The sequence below is a fragment of the Aulostomus chinensis genome, chromosome 13 (genome assembly GCF_037954235.1).
Source record: "Aulostomus chinensis isolate RoL2024-O1b breed Wild chromosome 13, RoL_Achi_v1.0, whole genome shotgun sequence".
Lineage (NCBI taxonomy): Eukaryota > Metazoa > Chordata > Actinopteri > Syngnathiformes > Aulostomidae > Aulostomus > Aulostomus chinensis.
This window is the reverse complement of record NC_141332.1, coordinates 26544234-26560339: the sequence shown is the minus strand read 5'-3', so window position 1 is coordinate 26560339 and position 16106 is coordinate 26544234. Positions and strand designations below refer to the sequence as shown.

At 47.1% G+C, this 16106-nt stretch overlaps 1 protein-coding gene and 13 non-coding genes across 15 annotated transcripts in view; all 14 read right to left on the bottom strand.

The window, feature by feature from the left end:
- Positions 1-1917: 1917 nt before the first annotated feature.
- Positions 1918-1989, bottom strand: trnaw-cca (transfer RNA tryptophan (anticodon CCA)). The gene has a single exon. It is a non-coding gene; the product is annotated as a tRNA-Trp (tRNA).
- Positions 1990-2096: 107 nt separating this feature from the next.
- Positions 2097-2168, bottom strand: trnaw-cca (transfer RNA tryptophan (anticodon CCA)). Its single transcript has one exon. It is a non-coding gene; the product is annotated as a tRNA-Trp (tRNA).
- A 1626-nt stretch (positions 2169-3794) lies between these two features.
- trnaw-cca (transfer RNA tryptophan (anticodon CCA)) lies at positions 3795-3866 on the bottom strand. Its single transcript has one exon. It is a non-coding gene; the product is annotated as a tRNA-Trp (tRNA).
- A 117-nt stretch (positions 3867-3983) lies between these two features.
- On the bottom strand, positions 3984-4055 carry trnaw-cca (transfer RNA tryptophan (anticodon CCA)). Its single transcript has one exon. It is a non-coding gene; the product is annotated as a tRNA-Trp (tRNA).
- A 480-nt stretch (positions 4056-4535) lies between these two features.
- Positions 4536-4607, bottom strand: trnaw-cca (transfer RNA tryptophan (anticodon CCA)). Its single transcript has one exon. It is a non-coding gene; the product is annotated as a tRNA-Trp (tRNA).
- A 300-nt stretch (positions 4608-4907) lies between these two features.
- Positions 4908-4979, bottom strand: trnaw-cca (transfer RNA tryptophan (anticodon CCA)). The gene has a single exon. It is a non-coding gene; the product is annotated as a tRNA-Trp (tRNA).
- Positions 4980-5279: 300 nt separating this feature from the next.
- trnaw-cca (transfer RNA tryptophan (anticodon CCA)) lies at positions 5280-5351 on the bottom strand. Its single transcript has one exon. It is a non-coding gene; the product is annotated as a tRNA-Trp (tRNA).
- Positions 5352-5468: 117 nt separating this feature from the next.
- Positions 5469-5540, bottom strand: trnaw-cca (transfer RNA tryptophan (anticodon CCA)). Its single transcript has one exon. It is a non-coding gene; the product is annotated as a tRNA-Trp (tRNA).
- Positions 5541-5840: 300 nt separating this feature from the next.
- Positions 5841-5912, bottom strand: trnaw-cca (transfer RNA tryptophan (anticodon CCA)). The gene has a single exon. It is a non-coding gene; the product is annotated as a tRNA-Trp (tRNA).
- A 117-nt stretch (positions 5913-6029) lies between these two features.
- Positions 6030-6101, bottom strand: trnaw-cca (transfer RNA tryptophan (anticodon CCA)). The gene has a single exon. It is a non-coding gene; the product is annotated as a tRNA-Trp (tRNA).
- A 117-nt stretch (positions 6102-6218) lies between these two features.
- On the bottom strand, positions 6219-6290 carry trnaw-cca (transfer RNA tryptophan (anticodon CCA)). Its single transcript has one exon. It is a non-coding gene; the product is annotated as a tRNA-Trp (tRNA).
- Positions 6291-6407: 117 nt separating this feature from the next.
- On the bottom strand, positions 6408-6479 carry trnaw-cca (transfer RNA tryptophan (anticodon CCA)). Its single transcript has one exon. It is a non-coding gene; the product is annotated as a tRNA-Trp (tRNA).
- Positions 6480-6596: 117 nt separating this feature from the next.
- Positions 6597-6668, bottom strand: trnaw-cca (transfer RNA tryptophan (anticodon CCA)). Its single transcript has one exon. It is a non-coding gene; the product is annotated as a tRNA-Trp (tRNA).
- A 5951-nt stretch (positions 6669-12619) lies between these two features.
- The window catches only part of fat2 (FAT atypical cadherin 2), a 101236-nt gene continuing 97749 nt past the window's right edge, over positions 12620-16106 (bottom strand). For both annotated transcript variants that reach the window (XM_086222332.1, XM_086222334.1), the window contains exon 29: positions 12620-15992. In XM_086222332.1, coding sequence (XP_086078458.1) covers positions 15496-15992 — 497 coding nt within the window. In that variant the 3' untranslated portion in view covers positions 12620-15495. The remainder of the gene's footprint in view (positions 15993-16106) is intronic.

The following is a 16106-nucleotide window of genomic DNA, read 5'->3' as shown; positions in this document are numbered from 1 at the left end:
ATACCCCCCCCCCCCTTCATCTCCCCCCTTCACCGATGTGTGTGTGCGCACCTCAGGCACACACACTCCTCCTCCTCCTCGGTCCACACCATCCACCACTGATGCGCTCATTCATTTTTTCTTCTCTTTTCATTCTCTTCCTTCTCTCAATTTCACTCTTCGAGTTGATATTTTTTCCTTTCCTCTGTTATTCCTTCTGACTTCATGTGTTTATCTCTCCTTTTTTTCCTCACCGGTGCCTCTCTCTCGCTCTCTCTCTCTCTCTCTCTCTCTCTCTCTGCACCCCTCTCCCCCCACCCCTCTCTCCCTTCCTCTGGCTCCTTATCGCCTCTTCCAGATGATGCTGTACAGGGCTTCCTCCCCTCAGGTGTGCAGCTCCAGCCTGGCAGGGCAGATGACAAGGTCAGGTGCCCAGCCCACAGACCCCCCCCCCCCCCCATGGTGAAAATCAGGACCACCAAGACTAAGAAAACACACACATCTTTGAAGGCATCAGGATCACTTTCCTGAGGGTCCTTAAAGTCATGAAGACATGACACACGCGTCCTGGTCGTTGCTCCGCCCCCTCATGCGCTTCCTCCATCACCTGGGAGGACCATGCAATTCCTGGGATGTGACAGCGTCTAAGCTTCTTCCTAGTGAAGCTAAAAATAAACTTTTCTCCCCCAAACAAAAAAAAAAACAACCCACTTCCTGCCTGAACTGAACTACAAATAGCAAACAACTGGCAGACCTTTAAATAACCTTGCAGTTTGAGTCACATCAGCGCTCAACACGGGGATGAATCTAGACCAATGGATGTGGTCCAGGACAAGACGGGGGGGGGGGGGTGGTAGAGGAAGACAAGACCGCCCCCGGAGACTTGGAATCATTCATTTCCACATCAAACGCTGCATTTGCCAAGGCTTTGGATGCTCATCCAAATGTGGCAAAGACTCGCTCGCCTCCGTCATCTGACATGCACTTTGTTGGAGCTTGAAACAGCCGAGTCTCTGCTGGGGTTAGTAGGACTCGCGTCACACACACACACACGCACACACACGCGCGCACACACACACACACACACACACACACACACACACACACACACGCTAGTACATGTAAATTCACTCGAGATGCTTTGGGATGTTTGACCAACTACAATGTAACAATCATCATGTTGCCGTGGTGTCAAACACACTTTCATGCACAGGAAATATCTTGTTTCCTGGTGCCGGCGGCGTGCTTGTAGGGAAGAATTATCAGGGTTAGTTTTCAAACTTGGCTCAATGCCCACTGGGACTGAAGGATGACCTGAAAATATTTTGGTGGTCAAATGTCAAGGGGTCACCTCACGTAAACACGATATCCCTGGAACAGGAAATTTCCACCTGTTTAGCCACAGATGTACGCTGAGACACAAAGCTTTTTTTCAGGGGTCAAAGGTCAAGGGTCACTGTCACCTCTTGACTGTCTGATATCCGTCCCTTTTTTTAAAAAATACGATTTCTCAGCATCGCAGTCCAGGTCAAGAGGCAGCCGTTCAGCTGAACTGATCATGGATGTCTTCTGGTGAGTTTACAGGATTGAAAGCAGCAAAACAAATGTCTGCTCTCATATTCCACCAATCGAAAAGTTCAAAGTTTAATTTTGAAGCAGCTGTTACTTGGATTTTAGGAGCTGCAAGGCTCCTATACTTCCCTCACAGCCACATGACAAAGCAAATTCCTTGTGACTGTTCTCCTAAACAACTGCTATGAACTTATTCACACATGCAGCTCGCCGTTAAGGCATGACTTAACACGTAGACGATGAGGAATGGAGCTCAAGTTCTATACCGGGATATAAGAGCAGAAATCCACACAGACAGATTGCCTCTGTAACAGAGAGGAGGGCAACAAGTCTGTGTGGATGTGGTCACTGAAGCAGGAAATAGCTTGACCCTGACGTGATTTGAGCACGCAACCTTCTGATCTGGAGTCAGACGCGCTACCGTTGCGCCACAAGGTCTTCGCAAGGAGCATAACACTGAATCAGCTTGTCCTTGATTGAGTCGGAGCGAGGAGGTTTGCTGAGCATAGGACACACTGAGAAAAAGAATCATGGTCTACCTGTCCTGACCCTGACGTGATTTGAACACGCAACCTTCTGATCTGGAGTCAGATGCGCTACCGTTGCGCCACAAGGTCTTCGCAAGGAGTGTAACACTAAATCAGCTTGTCCTTGATTGAGTTGGAGCGAGGCGGTTTGCTGAGACAGTGACATACTGAGAAAAGGAATCCTTATCAAACTTCCTTGACCCTGATGCGATTTGAACACACAACCTTCTGATCTGAAGACAGATGTGCTACCATTGCGCCACAGAGCTTAGCCAAACGCTTGTGTGAGGTTCAAATGTTTGGTTCAGTAGTTAATGTATCTATGTGAAAAACAGGGGTTCTGCCTCAACCTGCGCGAATCCACAACGCAAAGATCATAACCCTGACAGGATTTGAACATGCAACCTTTTGACGTGGAGTCCGACACAAGGTAGATGTCTAGCCGCTGTTCAGTAGCAACGTCAACCGCAACAAGGTCAAAGTGTAAGAAACCCAACAGCAGCAGCAGGCTTCTGCCTGACCTGCCTCGAATCACGGGTCAGTGTCTGGTGAAACCAGCTCAGCAGCTGCCACATAAGATATCAGCCAGTTCAAAACTAACCTGAATCAGAAACTCCAGCTAAAGTGGGATGAGCCTCATTTCCTGACTCTTGATGTTTAGTTGCTGTCCAGTCTGTGGAACCACAGGATGACCTCAACCTGCATTTGTTCACAACAGAAAGATACTGATGTGATGTGAACACACAACCTTCTGATCTGGAGTCAGACGTACTGCCATTGCACCACAAAGTCCAGACAGCCTGTGCTTTAAGGTTCACATCTTTGGTTCAGTAGTTACTGCGTCACTGTGACCAAGATTTACGTGAAACCTTGTGCTTCAACCTGCGTTAGTCCACAGCATAAAGACACTGACCCTGACATGATTTGAAAATGCAACCTTCTGATCTGGAGTCAGAGGCGCTGCCATTACGCCACATGGTCGTGACAGGTGTTGTTACAATGAATCATCTTGTCCAACATTTGAGTCGGAGTGAAGAGGTTTGCTACCAGTATGACACCTTGAGAAAAGTTATCAGGATGGACTCAATTTTATATATCGCTTTTCTACCTTAGTGGTACTCAAAGGGCTTTACAGTGTCATCTCATTCACCTGTTCACACACAGATGGTGGAGGCTACCATGCAAGGCGCCAACCTACTCATCAGGAGAAATTATGGGTTCAATGGCTCAAGGACACTTTTACATGGTCACCTGGGTCGAGGATCGAACCAGCAACCCTTTGATTGCTAGATGGCAACTCCACCCCTGAGCCATGCCGCCCACAGGATTTGAAAGTCTTGACCCTGACGTGATTCAAACGCACAACCTTCCGATCTGGAGTCAAACGTGTTGCCGTTGCCCCACAGAGATTGGACAGCCCCTTGTTTAAGATTCAGATCTTTGGTTCAGTAGTTACTGCGTCACTGGAACAAAGAGGTAGGTCAAACCTTCTGCTTCAACCTGCATTTGTCCAAACCATGAAGACACTGACCCTGACATGACTTGAACACGCAACATTCTGATCCTGAGTCAAACGTGTTGCCATTGCCCCACAGAGTCTAGACAGCCCCTTGTTTAAGGTTCAGATCTTTGGTTCAGTAGTTACTGCGTCACTGTAAGTAAGAGGTAGGTCAAACCTTCTGCTCTAACCTACATTAGTCCAACATGTAAAGCCACTGACCCTGACGTGATTTGAACACGCAACCTTCTGATCTGGAGTCAGACGCGCTACCGTTGCGCCACAGAGTCGAGACAGCCCCTTGTTTAAGGTTCAGATCTTTGGTTCAGTAGTTACTGCGTCACTGGAACAAAGAGGTAGGTCAAACCTTCCGCTTCAACCGACGTTAGTCCACAACATAAAGACACTGACCCTGACGTGATTTGAACACGCAACCTTCTGATCTGGAGTCAGACGCGCTACCATTGCGCCACAGAGTCTAGACAGTTCCTTGTTTAAGGTTCAGATCTTTGGATCAGTAGTAACTGCGTCACTGGAACAAAGAGGTAGATGAAACCTTCTGCTTCAACCTACATTAGTCCACAACATAAAGCCACTGACGTTATTTGAACACGCAACCTTCTGATACGGAGTCAAACATGCTACCGTTGTGCCACAAGGTCATCACAGGTGGTGTTACAATGAATCATCTTGTCCAACATTTGAGTCGGAGTGAAGAAGGTTGCTACCAGTATGACACCTTAAGAAAAGTTATCAGGATTTGAAAGTCTTGACCCTAACGTGATTCAAACGCACAACATTCTGATCTGGAGTCAAACGTGTTGCCATTGCCCCACAGAGTCTAGACAGCAGCTTCTTTAAGGTTCAGATCTTTGGACCAGTAGTTACTGCGTCACTGTAACAAAGAGGTAGGTCAAACCTTCTGCGCCAACCTACGTTAGTCCACAACATAAAGCCACTGACCCTGACGTGATTTGAACACGCAACCTTCTGATCTGGAGTCAGACGCGCTACCGTTGCGCCACAGAGTCTTGACAGCCCCTTGTTTAAGGTTCAGAACTTGGGTTCAGTAGTTACTGCGTCACTTGAACAAAGAGGTAGGTCAAACCTTCCGCTTCAACCTATGTTAGTCCACAACATAAAGACACTGACATGATTTGAACACGCAACCTTCTGATTTGGAGTCAGACACGCTACCGTTGCGCCTAAGAGCCTAGACAGTCCCTTGTTTAAGGTTCAGATCTTTGGTTCGGTAGTTACTGCGTCGCTGGAACAAAGACGTGCGTCAGAACTTCCGCTTAAACCTATGTTAGTCCACAACATAAAGACACTGACCCTGACGTGATTTGAACACACAACCTTCTGATCTGGAGACAGACACGCTACCGTTGCGCCACAGAGTCTAGACAGTCCCTCGTTTAAGGTTCAGATCTTTGGTTCAGTAGGTACTGCGTCACTTGAACAAAGAGGTAGGTCAAACCTTCCGCTTCAACCTATGTTAGTCCACAACATAAAGACACTGACATGATTTGAACACGCAACCTTCTGATTTGGAGTCAGACACGCTACCGTTGCGCCTAAGAGACTAGACAGTCCCTTGTTTAAGGTTCAGATCTTTGGTTCAGTAGTTACTGTGTCACTGGAACAAAGAGGTAGGTCAAACATTCCACTTAAACCTATGTTAGTCCACAACATAAAGACACTGACCCTGACGTGATTTGAACACGCAACCTTCTGATCTGGAGCCAGACGCGCTACCATTGCGCCACAGAGTCTAGACAGTCCCTTGTTTAAGGTTCAGATCTTTGGACCAGTAGTTACTGCGTCACTGTAACAAAGAGGTAGGTCAAACCTTCTGCGCCAACCTACGTTAGTCCACAACATAAAGCCACTGACCCTGACGTGATTTGAACACGCAACCTTCTGATCTGGAGTCAGACGCGCTACCGTTGCGCCACAGAGTCTTGACAACCCCTTGTTTAAGGTTCAGATCTTTGGTTCAGTAGTTACTGCGTCACTTGAACAAAGAGGTAGGTCAAACCTTCCGCTTCAACCTATGTTAGTCCACAACATAAAGACACTGACATGATTTGAACACGCAACCTTCTGATTTGGAGTCAGACACGCTACCGTTGCGCCTAAGAGCCTAGACAGTCCCTTGTTTAAGGTTCAGATCTTTGGTTCAGTAGTTACTGCGTCGCTGGAACAAAGACGTGCGTCAGAACTTCCGCTTAAACCTATGTTAGTCCACAACATAAAGACACTGACCCTGACGTGATTTGAACACACAACCTTCTGATCTGGAGACAGACACGCTACCGTTGCGCCACAGAGTCTAGACAGTCCCTCGTTTAAGGTTCAGATCTTTGGTTCAGTAGGTACTGCGTCACTGTAACAAAGAGGGAGGTCAAACCTTCCGCTTCAACCTACGTTAGTCCACAACATAAAGCCACTGACCCTGACGTGATTTGAACACGCAACCTTCTGATCTGGAGTCAGACGCGCTACCGTTGCGCCACAGAGTCCAGACAGCCCTGTGTTTAAGGTTCAGATCTTTGGTTCAGTAGTTACTGTGTCACTGGAACAAAGAGGTAGGTCAAACATTCCGCTTAAACCTATGTTAATCCACAACATAAAGACACTGACCCTGACGTGATTTGAACACGCAACCTTCTGATCTGGAGCCAGACGCGCTACCATTGCGCCACAGAGTCTAGACAGGCCCTTGTTTAAGGTTCAGATCTTTGGATCAGTAGGTACTGCGTCACTGTAACAAAGAGGGAGGTCAAAACTTCCGCTTCAACCTACGTTAGTCCACAACATAAAGCCACTGACCCTGACGTGATTTGAACACGCAACCTTCTGATCTGGAGTCAGACGCGCTACCGTTGCGCCACAGAGTCCAGACAGCCCCTTGTTTAAGGTTCAGATCTTTGGTTCAGTAGTTACTGCGTCACTGTAACAAAGACGTGCGTCAAAACTTCCGCTTCAACCTACGTTAGTCCACAATATAATGACACTGACCCTGACGTGATTTGAACACGCAACCTTCTGATCTGGAGTCAGACGCGCTACCGTTGCGCCACAGAGTCCAGACAGCCCCTTGTTTAAGGTTCAGATCTTTGGTTCAGTAGTTACTGCGTCACTGGAACAAAGAGGTAGATCAAACCTTCTGCTTCAACCTACATTAGTCCACAACATAAAGCCACTGACGTTATTTGAACACGCAACCTTCTGATCCGGAGTCAAACATGCTACCGTTGTGCCACAAGGTCGTCACAGGTGGCGTTACAATGAATCATCTCGTCCAACATTTGAGTCGGAGTGAAGCGGTCGCTACCATTATGACACCTTGAGAAAAGTTATCAGGATTTGAAAGTCTTGACCCTGACATGACTCAAACGCACAACCTTCTGATCTGGAGTCAAACGTGTTGCCGTTGCCCCACAGAGACTAGACAGCCCCTTGATTCAGGTTCAGATCTTTGATTCAGTAGTTACTGCGTCACTGGAACAAAGAGGTTGGTCAAACCTTCTGCTTCAACCTGCGTTAGTCCACAAAATAAAGACACTGACATGATTTGAACACGCAACCTTCTGATGGGGAGTCAGACGCACTACTGTTGCACTACAGAGTCAAGACAAACCATAGCTTGAGTTTCAAATCTTTGAACTTTGAAGAAACATAAGCGCAGGTTTGGCTGAATTACAGGACTCAAGATAGTAACAAGACAAATGTCCTGAGATCAGAACCAACAACTGATCTTGAGTCAACCACACCACCACTCTACCAGGAGCTCAAAATGGTGCCTGGGTGATGGTTCCAGTTCTTGTAGTTTCACCTTTATGTGGGTACTTGAAAGGCGAAACACACTTTTTGGGTGGAGAATTGCTTTATTGCGTTATTTTGCCAACTTTAATAAAAACACTTGCTGGACATCCACAACACAACAGGCCGTAACTCTGGGTTCTGATGGATGAATGTAAAATGTGCTGTGACTCCTTTACTAACCTCTCCTAATGACTCTTTGTGTTCCATGTTTTTCAGGACCATTTTAACCTATTTGTTTCTCTCCCTCTAGTTTCCTCTACTATAGATTCAGGAACAATGAGGAGGGTTAATGGACACATTTCCCAGAAATCTCTGCCTGGTGTGAGTCATGCGGTGCTGTGAAATAGCTTTTCTCTGACCTTTGAGCCCTCCCGCTGTCCTCCTGCCTTATTACTGCCTACAGCCTCACCAGAATTATGTCTGGATTGCTTCGCTGTTTCCACAAAACAGATTTATCAAGGTATCGCAGTGGCGCTCTGGTCTCACGTGATGAGCAGCCACATGAAAACACACACACACACACACACACACACACACACACACACACACACACAGACTCTTTCCTTCTGACATGTATAAAAATGCCACTGCAGAGCTGCACGAGAAACTCCCTCCAGGTAACTATCAAGCTGCTCGATCCTGTCGGTTTATAGGAATCAGTGTAATTTAGGTTTATTTATGTTTTAGAGACAGCGAGAGAGCGTGTCACACACACACACACACACACACACACACACACACACACACACACAAACACACACACACACACACAGTGGAAAAAAAAACCTTCTGCACTTATCCACATCTGCATATTTATGAGCAGTCATGGAATCTCTGCACCTCCGATGAGGTTTGGATTGCAGGAACTAATATGGCGCAGTCGTAAAAGCCTGCATTTGTCCATCGGACTCAGAGGAAAAACCTGACTTAATGAAATATTGCAGCTGCAGGTGTTCCCCAACAGGCCACCAGGGGTCAGCGGATGGTATGATGAAGGTAGAGGTGAAGGGAATAACACGGCCAGGTCATCTCAGTCGGCGCTGGTTCTGTTTACGACTGTTAAACACCGCAGACTTTCATATTTGTCCTGACTGAAACACTCACAGAGTCCAGAAAACCCAGAAACAGGAGAAGATCTTCAACGCTCGGTTCCGAGATGTTCTCAAGTTTTGTTTAACATCACAAAACACATCATTAAAAGATAAATACCACATGTGAATTTGGAGGCTCAGCCAGAGAACAGAGGAGAACACGGACTGCAGGAGGGCAGATTACTATGAAGTACGACAGTCAATAACGCAACACGGGGGTACGAGTCTGAAATGAAAGTCGTAATATATTTCATTGGTTTTAAAGGTAGCGATAATAAAACTAACTGGGAGCACCCCTGGGGAGAGGAAGCCAAACACGTCTCACGTTTGCTGGAGATCATAAATACAAAATCACTCTCTGAACTCAGTTGAGGAAGGTTTATTATCTCTAGGAAGCTGCTCACCTCTGGTCTTGCATGGCAGTGGCCTTGACTCGGGGTCAAAAGTCAGTGCAGCTTATGACCATGAGTATCTCTTTATAAAGGTCTTGAGGAAAGAAGCTGAAGTGCGTTTAGGAGCCATCCAATAGATCCTCGCCACCTAACCCTTGGCTAAAGGGAACTAATCCTGCCATGAGACATAAACGTGTTTTGATTCGCACGAGTCCTGGAGTTTTGTTCAGTTTATCTGTTTTGACTATCATTTTATTTATCATTATTGATCATTTTCCCCGCTGCGTATCCAAGCTGCTGCTGTTTGTGAGCCAGCAGAGATTCTATGTGACAATACAGGGATCCCAGTGCTCCCAGTTTGATTCTTCACCAACACCAGTACAGTAACTGGGCTAGGCTGAGTGATCATCAACCATCACTTGATGGAAACAAATCAGTGGGAAAAATTGTCTGGTTTCCTTTCTTTAAAGTTTCAGCTCATCGTTGTCACTTCTGCAGAGCTCTGATCACCAAAGTCAGTTTATCAATGAACTCTCAGGGCTGAATGTCTCACACGCACCCACACACACACGCACACACACACGCACACACACACACGCACATGCACACGCGCCAGTGTACTGGTTGTTCTAAACTGATAATGAGGACGACACCCAGGGTAGTGAAATAATTGAAGCTGTTTGATGTCTCGTTACATATTACTCACTCAAATGCACTCTCACACACACACACACACACACACACACACACACACACACACACACACACAGTGAATACTTGAGCGTTTCTGTCTGTTGAGAACCTGATCAGAGAAGTTTTCCTGGGTGGTGGCGAGCCGAGTGGCAGGACGAGAGCATCTGGTCGTATCTGTTGGCTGGAGGCTGGAGGCTGGAGGAGATATTCAACTGCAGTGAATTTGAGGAGCAACATGGGTACAATGGAGGAAGTGTGTGCTTGTGTGTGTGCGTGTGTGCGTGTGCGTGTGTGTGTGTGTGTGTGTGCGTGTGTGTGTGTGTGTGTGTGTGTGTGTGTGTGTGTGTGCGTGTGTGTATGATGCGGGAATGCTCCTGAGTTTACCGCCATAGTTACCAAAGTGAACTGAAGAGCTCCAGAGCGAAGAGTTCTTCTTTGAAAGACAAAGTAGATTCAGAAAAAGAGATGGTGATCAATACTAAACCTCTGGTGTCGGCGTGGATGCAGACATGTCACCGGTGGAGTGTTGCTCACGCTGGTGTTGTCAGTGAGGAGCAGGAGTTTGGGTCAGGCTCCTCTGAGCCCGTGGGCCCTCGCACACTCACCCGGCTGTCGCAGCAGCAGTGACGAACTGTGACGATACAAAGGAAATGACTCACATCAGTAATTATGTTTCCACACAGCGTGAAAAGATAAGCGTGGATCTCACGCTGGCTACACACACATTGCCGCCACCTCCTCCTCCTCCTCCTCCTCCTCTTCCTCCTTCTCCTCTGCAACTTTTCAGAGCACCAGAAAAACACAGCGCTTGATCCCGCATACATGGAATGACAAACATGACGGTTAGCAAACACACTATCAGCCCAAATCACTCTCTTCAGCCTGCAGAGGGCCGGACTGTGAGATTTCATGCAGCGGATAATGAGACTAAACTCCACAACGCCGTGCAAAGCAAATCTCACACTGCTGACAGCCGACAACCGCACACAGGATTAGTCACGTTCCAGAAACCAGAGGAGCTGAGGATCTTCACATTGTTGCTCTTTGTCTCACCGGATGAATCAACATTGTGAGAACTGGAGTTGTTCCGGATACGTTTGTCTAATTTCATGTCCCGATGTGTAATTTCTCTCTTCACGGGCATCTCAGGAGCAACACCGGTTGCTGAACTTGTTTCAAGCATATTTCAAAGTCACTTTGGATTTTTTTAACTTATGACAAGCAACAACCAGAAATACATCTTTGTCAGTTCATTTTTCGTCTCAGTAGATGGTTGTGGCAAAATTCTAGAAATTTGCTCCAATAATTCCTGAGATATTGTTTTCATTTGAGGGGAGAGACCTTTGAACCCTAAATTTTGTCCAGGTCCTCAGGCCCAAGTGGACATTTGAGCTAAATTTCACAGGATTCAGGTGAGGCGCTCCTGAGGTGGACGGAGCTCAGCAGCTGTCGGAGGAATAAAACCAAATGTCTAATGTAACCGTGGCAACAGACATCAAAGCGATGGAAAGTGTGTGTGTGTGTGTAGTCTGTGCTGAGGCCTGTGTTACAGGGCTCCTGAATCGCACGCACACACACACACACACACACACACACACACACACACACACACACACACACACACACACACACACACAGACCTCAGATGGACATTGGGTTGCGTCTCCTTTTCTTCCTTTTCTGGTAACGTGTCAGACGCACGATCGGATCTGAGGACGGTTTCCGGAGACTCAGGAGCAAGTTTGCTGGATCGTCATCATCATCTCTGGGTAAATTACAGCTTTTAGCTTCATCGCCAGGTTTGTCATCGCTAGTCTCTTGGAGTCAAAGTTCCTAAACGAGCTGCTGAGTGAGAGAACTGTCTAACTGTCTCTCAGTCAGAGGACCAAGAGGAGACTAACAAGAGTCCAAACCGGAAGTGAAGACCTGAGAGTCCCAGATGTGGAGGCCGGTTTAACTTAGTGGCCAAGCCGTGTAACTACAAGTGCTGAGTCCTGGTTTTCCAGGGTAAAAACTTCCCGACCAGGGTTTTCTATGGAGTTTTTCCTCAGTCGATGTGAGGGTCTAAGGGCAGAGGATGTTGTTATGACGCCATGTGAAGCCCTTTGAGACAAAACTGGTGGGGAAAACGGGCTCTACAAATAAAACTGCCTTGCCTTGCCAACCATCATGACATCACTTAAATAAGCATCAACATTAAAGTTGGAGAGTCTAAAAGAGCCCCAGGTAACTGACAAGTGTTAACGCCCCTTCGTGCTCCTGATGAGGCTTTTTACTTACAGGTTTTTTTTTTGCTCAATCAGCAGTTAGCTAAGCTTTGGACAACAGTGCCTAACAGTGTTCATATTAGCCATTAAGTAACACACCTTGATATGACGTGTGACTTAACCACAAGACTGAACTATGCCTGGGTCACGCAGGTTAAAGGTCAGCAGGTTGTGGGTGGAGCGCCTCCGCCTCTCTCTCCTCCAACTCACAGTGCAGCGCGCTGGTGTCTCTTCCATATTGTTTTGGCTCCAGCGAACAAAGAGAAAGATCTGAGTTGAGATAGAAATCTGGTTCAACTGCAGTGTAAACGAGGCCGACAACACATGAAGAGGTCAGGAACCGGCTCTTTGCTCGGGTGAGATCGTGAGCGCGGTCGCCACCTCTCGTGCTCGCAGGTCCTCATGAACGTCGAGTCATCACAAATGTTAATATTTCCAGAGGAACTGGCGTACACTGTGGAATATTAACTAAATCAGCGCTACGTTGTTGTTATTATTATTCCCATCACTCATGAGGCGGCAATTAGCTTCACTTCTAATTAAAACACTGCTTATGTTGTCAGCGTCCCGGCGCCGTCTCCATCGTCTGCTGGTTAATGCAGCCCGCAGCAGTCTGAGGAGTCAGGAAGTGTCTCGACGTGCGCTCGGGCAAACAGAAACATTTCACCAAATCCACAGCATCTCTGGTAAGATGAATCCCATCTGGAACTTCTGCATTCCAGGAAGGAAGCAAACCCACACAAGGAAGTCAGTGAGCTATCGTAGACGATAATAACTTTATTTAAATGATCTTTACAATAACAAACGCTGACGGACAAAAAGGTCATGAACTCTCACAGAGAAACAACAGCGTGAAACATGGGGACGCCCACATTGATACAAAAATAAACTTTGTTTGAAATAAAAGGAATGAATCATACATTCAAGTGACGTCAGAAATATGTATGTACACTTTTATCAACATGAGAAAAAACAGACGTCACTGTGAAACCACGAGCGACATTTTACATGAATCCACAATACAACCATTTACCAGGAGAATTCAATTATTCATCTGATGTACAAATACAGTCAGAATACTACAAACAGATGAAAGTACTATTTTCCATGAATTATACCACATGTGTGCACCTGAAGCCCATTAACGCCACCGCTTCCTCCAAGTACAAACACAAGTCTTGTTTATCTCCCTGAAAGCTGAGGGTTGTGTAAAAATTCAGTTCATGCAGCGTTTGATATTCCTCGCATCATCTGCATCCCTGCCACGTTTCCACGGAGGCAACGGCGGTACACACACACACACGCTGCATAATTTGCCAAACTGTTCAAACAGCTGGACACATGGCGCTCAAATTTGACTCGCAGACCACAACCGGTGGATTCCGACACGCTGGAGGTCGGCGGCGTTGGCACGAACGGATCGATTGCTCAAATTTGTTGTAGCAGCGACGCAGCTGATTTGCATGTGTGAGAAGATAAAAGAATGCTGACACGTCTGTTTTCAGGATGCAGCTTCTTCATAATGCATGAGGCTCTGTATGCTATGCTAACGCACCACGTGTTTGTTGAATTAACCTTGACGAGCGCTCGAAGGCGCCGCGCACGCTGCTGCCCCCCTCCTGCGTTCAATACGAGAGGAATTCTGAACTTTGAAGTTATTGCTTAATTAAACTGGAAAATTAGCCAACAATTTTAACATTAAAAAAACACAAAAAAAACCTTTGATTTTTTATTATCCTCAGTTGAAATCGTCACTTGTTTCCCTTTTTATATATTTCATATATTTTCAGTGCTGCTAGACTTGAGGGCTGGTGTTCGTAGCCTCGGTGGAGGAGCCGTTCAGTCACAGGGGGTTTCAGGTCTTGACCCACTTCCACCTTCAAACACACTGCTAGTTGTTTTTTCTAGTAGCCTCTTGAAGTTGAGGGTTTTTTGAAACAAGCCGACCCACTAAAACATTTACTTCCTCTGTAAGGGAGAGGAAAAACGAAAAAGCTTGAATCTTTGGTTTCTGTGTAAAAGGATTTGACTCATTAAATATAAGTTCATGTCTAAAAAGACAGAAGGGAGGAAAATGTGCTGCATCACTTATGGATGAAAGTTTTTGTTTTTTTTCTCCCTCAAGCGAAGATATTGGAATGGGGGGGGGGGTGCTTTTGAATTTGAAGGATTTGAAGCGTTTTCTCGACAGAGAGCCACTGATTTGCAACTGCTTCTGCAACAACAGCTGCTCACAGTACCCCAGTCACGCACTGCTAGCAGCTCCTGATCCGCTCTCATCACTCGCAGGCGTTCACGCGTTCACTCCCCTCACAATGGCTGCTCAGACTTCTATTTACAACAGTAAAGTCTCTCCGGAATAAAATACTGTAACAAGTTCACACACAGAATTAAAAATCTACGAGCAGATTCACAATTTACATCATGTACAGCACTAGGAACAGTATAGACACTCGTATCACGCAACTACATCTACTTCAACGTGTCGCTCATTTATGGCTTTTTCTCCGGAGGATCCAGCCCCCTTCATCCTGACAGGCGCGGTCACAGAGAGTAACGATACACGCGCTGAGTCAGCGCTAACAGGCTCAGCCAGGGATGCACTGACAAGTCTTCGCTCACTCTTGCTGCTGGAACTGGGTTTCCATGTGTTTTGTTAAATTTCGCTCTCCCTTCCCCAGCAGTTCTTCACTCAAAGAGGCTTGTTTGTCTTTCAGTTACTCACAAATAGTACTGCATTACTTCTGTACGACTCCAGGGTGCAGAAACTCAAAACTCCTGTTCGTGAGCGCTTGAAAGGCAAAGCACGCCGTTTGGGTGTCACTTTCAGGAAACTGAATGTGTTCTGACGTCCCTGAGGGTTTTTGCGATGATCACATTTCACACAAACTCACAGCAGAAAAATGCTGATTCACATCTCACACAAATATTTGTCAGGACTCCATCTGAGAGACATTTGTGAGCGAGCGTCATCGTCTGAATGCCACGCTGGTCACCGTCATGGCAACAGTGTCTTCCTGGTGCCTGCAGTCTGACAGGCCATCACATCCTGAGGGCCGCGCCATTCACACACTATCAGCTGGTTTTAGGGCGGTAGGCTTGTCAGACGAGTTTTGAGAAGTGAAATTCAGGAGATGTTTGGACGTGTTTGCAAGGCGCAGTCTTAGAAATGTTGAGTTTCGCCTTATCTAGCCTTTAAAACAGTCAGTCAGTAATACTGATCACGAGTTCACAACCCTGACAAGCTAACGAGAGCTCTCGGCGCTGTCTCCTAGACACAGATGAACTTGGGCTGAACTTCATCCGCTGAGGTAACCGAGGAGTCCTGAAATACCCTCGTATAGTCGAGCTCAGCAAGACTACACGACTTAAAAAAAGTCAAACAATGGAAGACTTCTGAACTGTTGTCTCATATGCTGCTTTCATCTCCATCAGAGTGAAAACAAGCCTCTGCTCTCACAGCGAGAGCCTGCTGAGAAGCTCTTCAGTAGTTTTCATCTAAGAAGCTGCCTTGGAATGGGGATGGGGGGTTAGGGGGGTGTGGATACACGGTGGCGTTCCCTCGCTGTGTCTCTGTTCCAAAATCAAACTAAAAGTGGATTATTTCAGGAGAGGATGCGATAGCCTCCCAACATGAGCTCCGCATTAAAACATCACTTCCTCGCAGCTCCCGTAGTCGCTCTCCACCATGCTCGAGCCGTCAAAGCTTCGCGGGTTCTGCCCCACTGGTCGGGTTTGAGGCTGGGCGGCGTTGGGCGCTGGAGGCGGGCTTGTCTGCTCGGCGTAGGAGGGCATGGCCACGCTCAGACGCATGCTGAGTCTCTTGTAGCCTCCAGAGACGTTGTCGAGGCTGCGGGTGTGCTGGGTCGGGTAGTAGCTGATGGCCGTGTACTCGTTGGGGCACTGGGAGCTGGGAAGAGGAAGTCCATCAGGGCCCAGGAAGTCATCCAGGTTCTGGTTGCTGTAGCAGGGCGGCAGTGGCGCGCGGCGGTCACAGCGCTCCAGAGGAAACGGGAAGCCACCAAAGCGAGAGTTTCTCCTGGAGTCCACAGTGGAGGTGGAGTAGGTGTCCTCCACAATGTCAAACTTGGGGAACTCCTGGACTGTTGGACGGCCGTAATAGTCGGGGTCAGCTGGGTAGACTGAGGACAGAGAACAGATGGAAGACACTGTTAGAAATAAACTACAGTACAAACATTAAACATCCAGTTGAAGTATCATAACAGTACTACAAACTCACTCCTGCGGTTGAACAA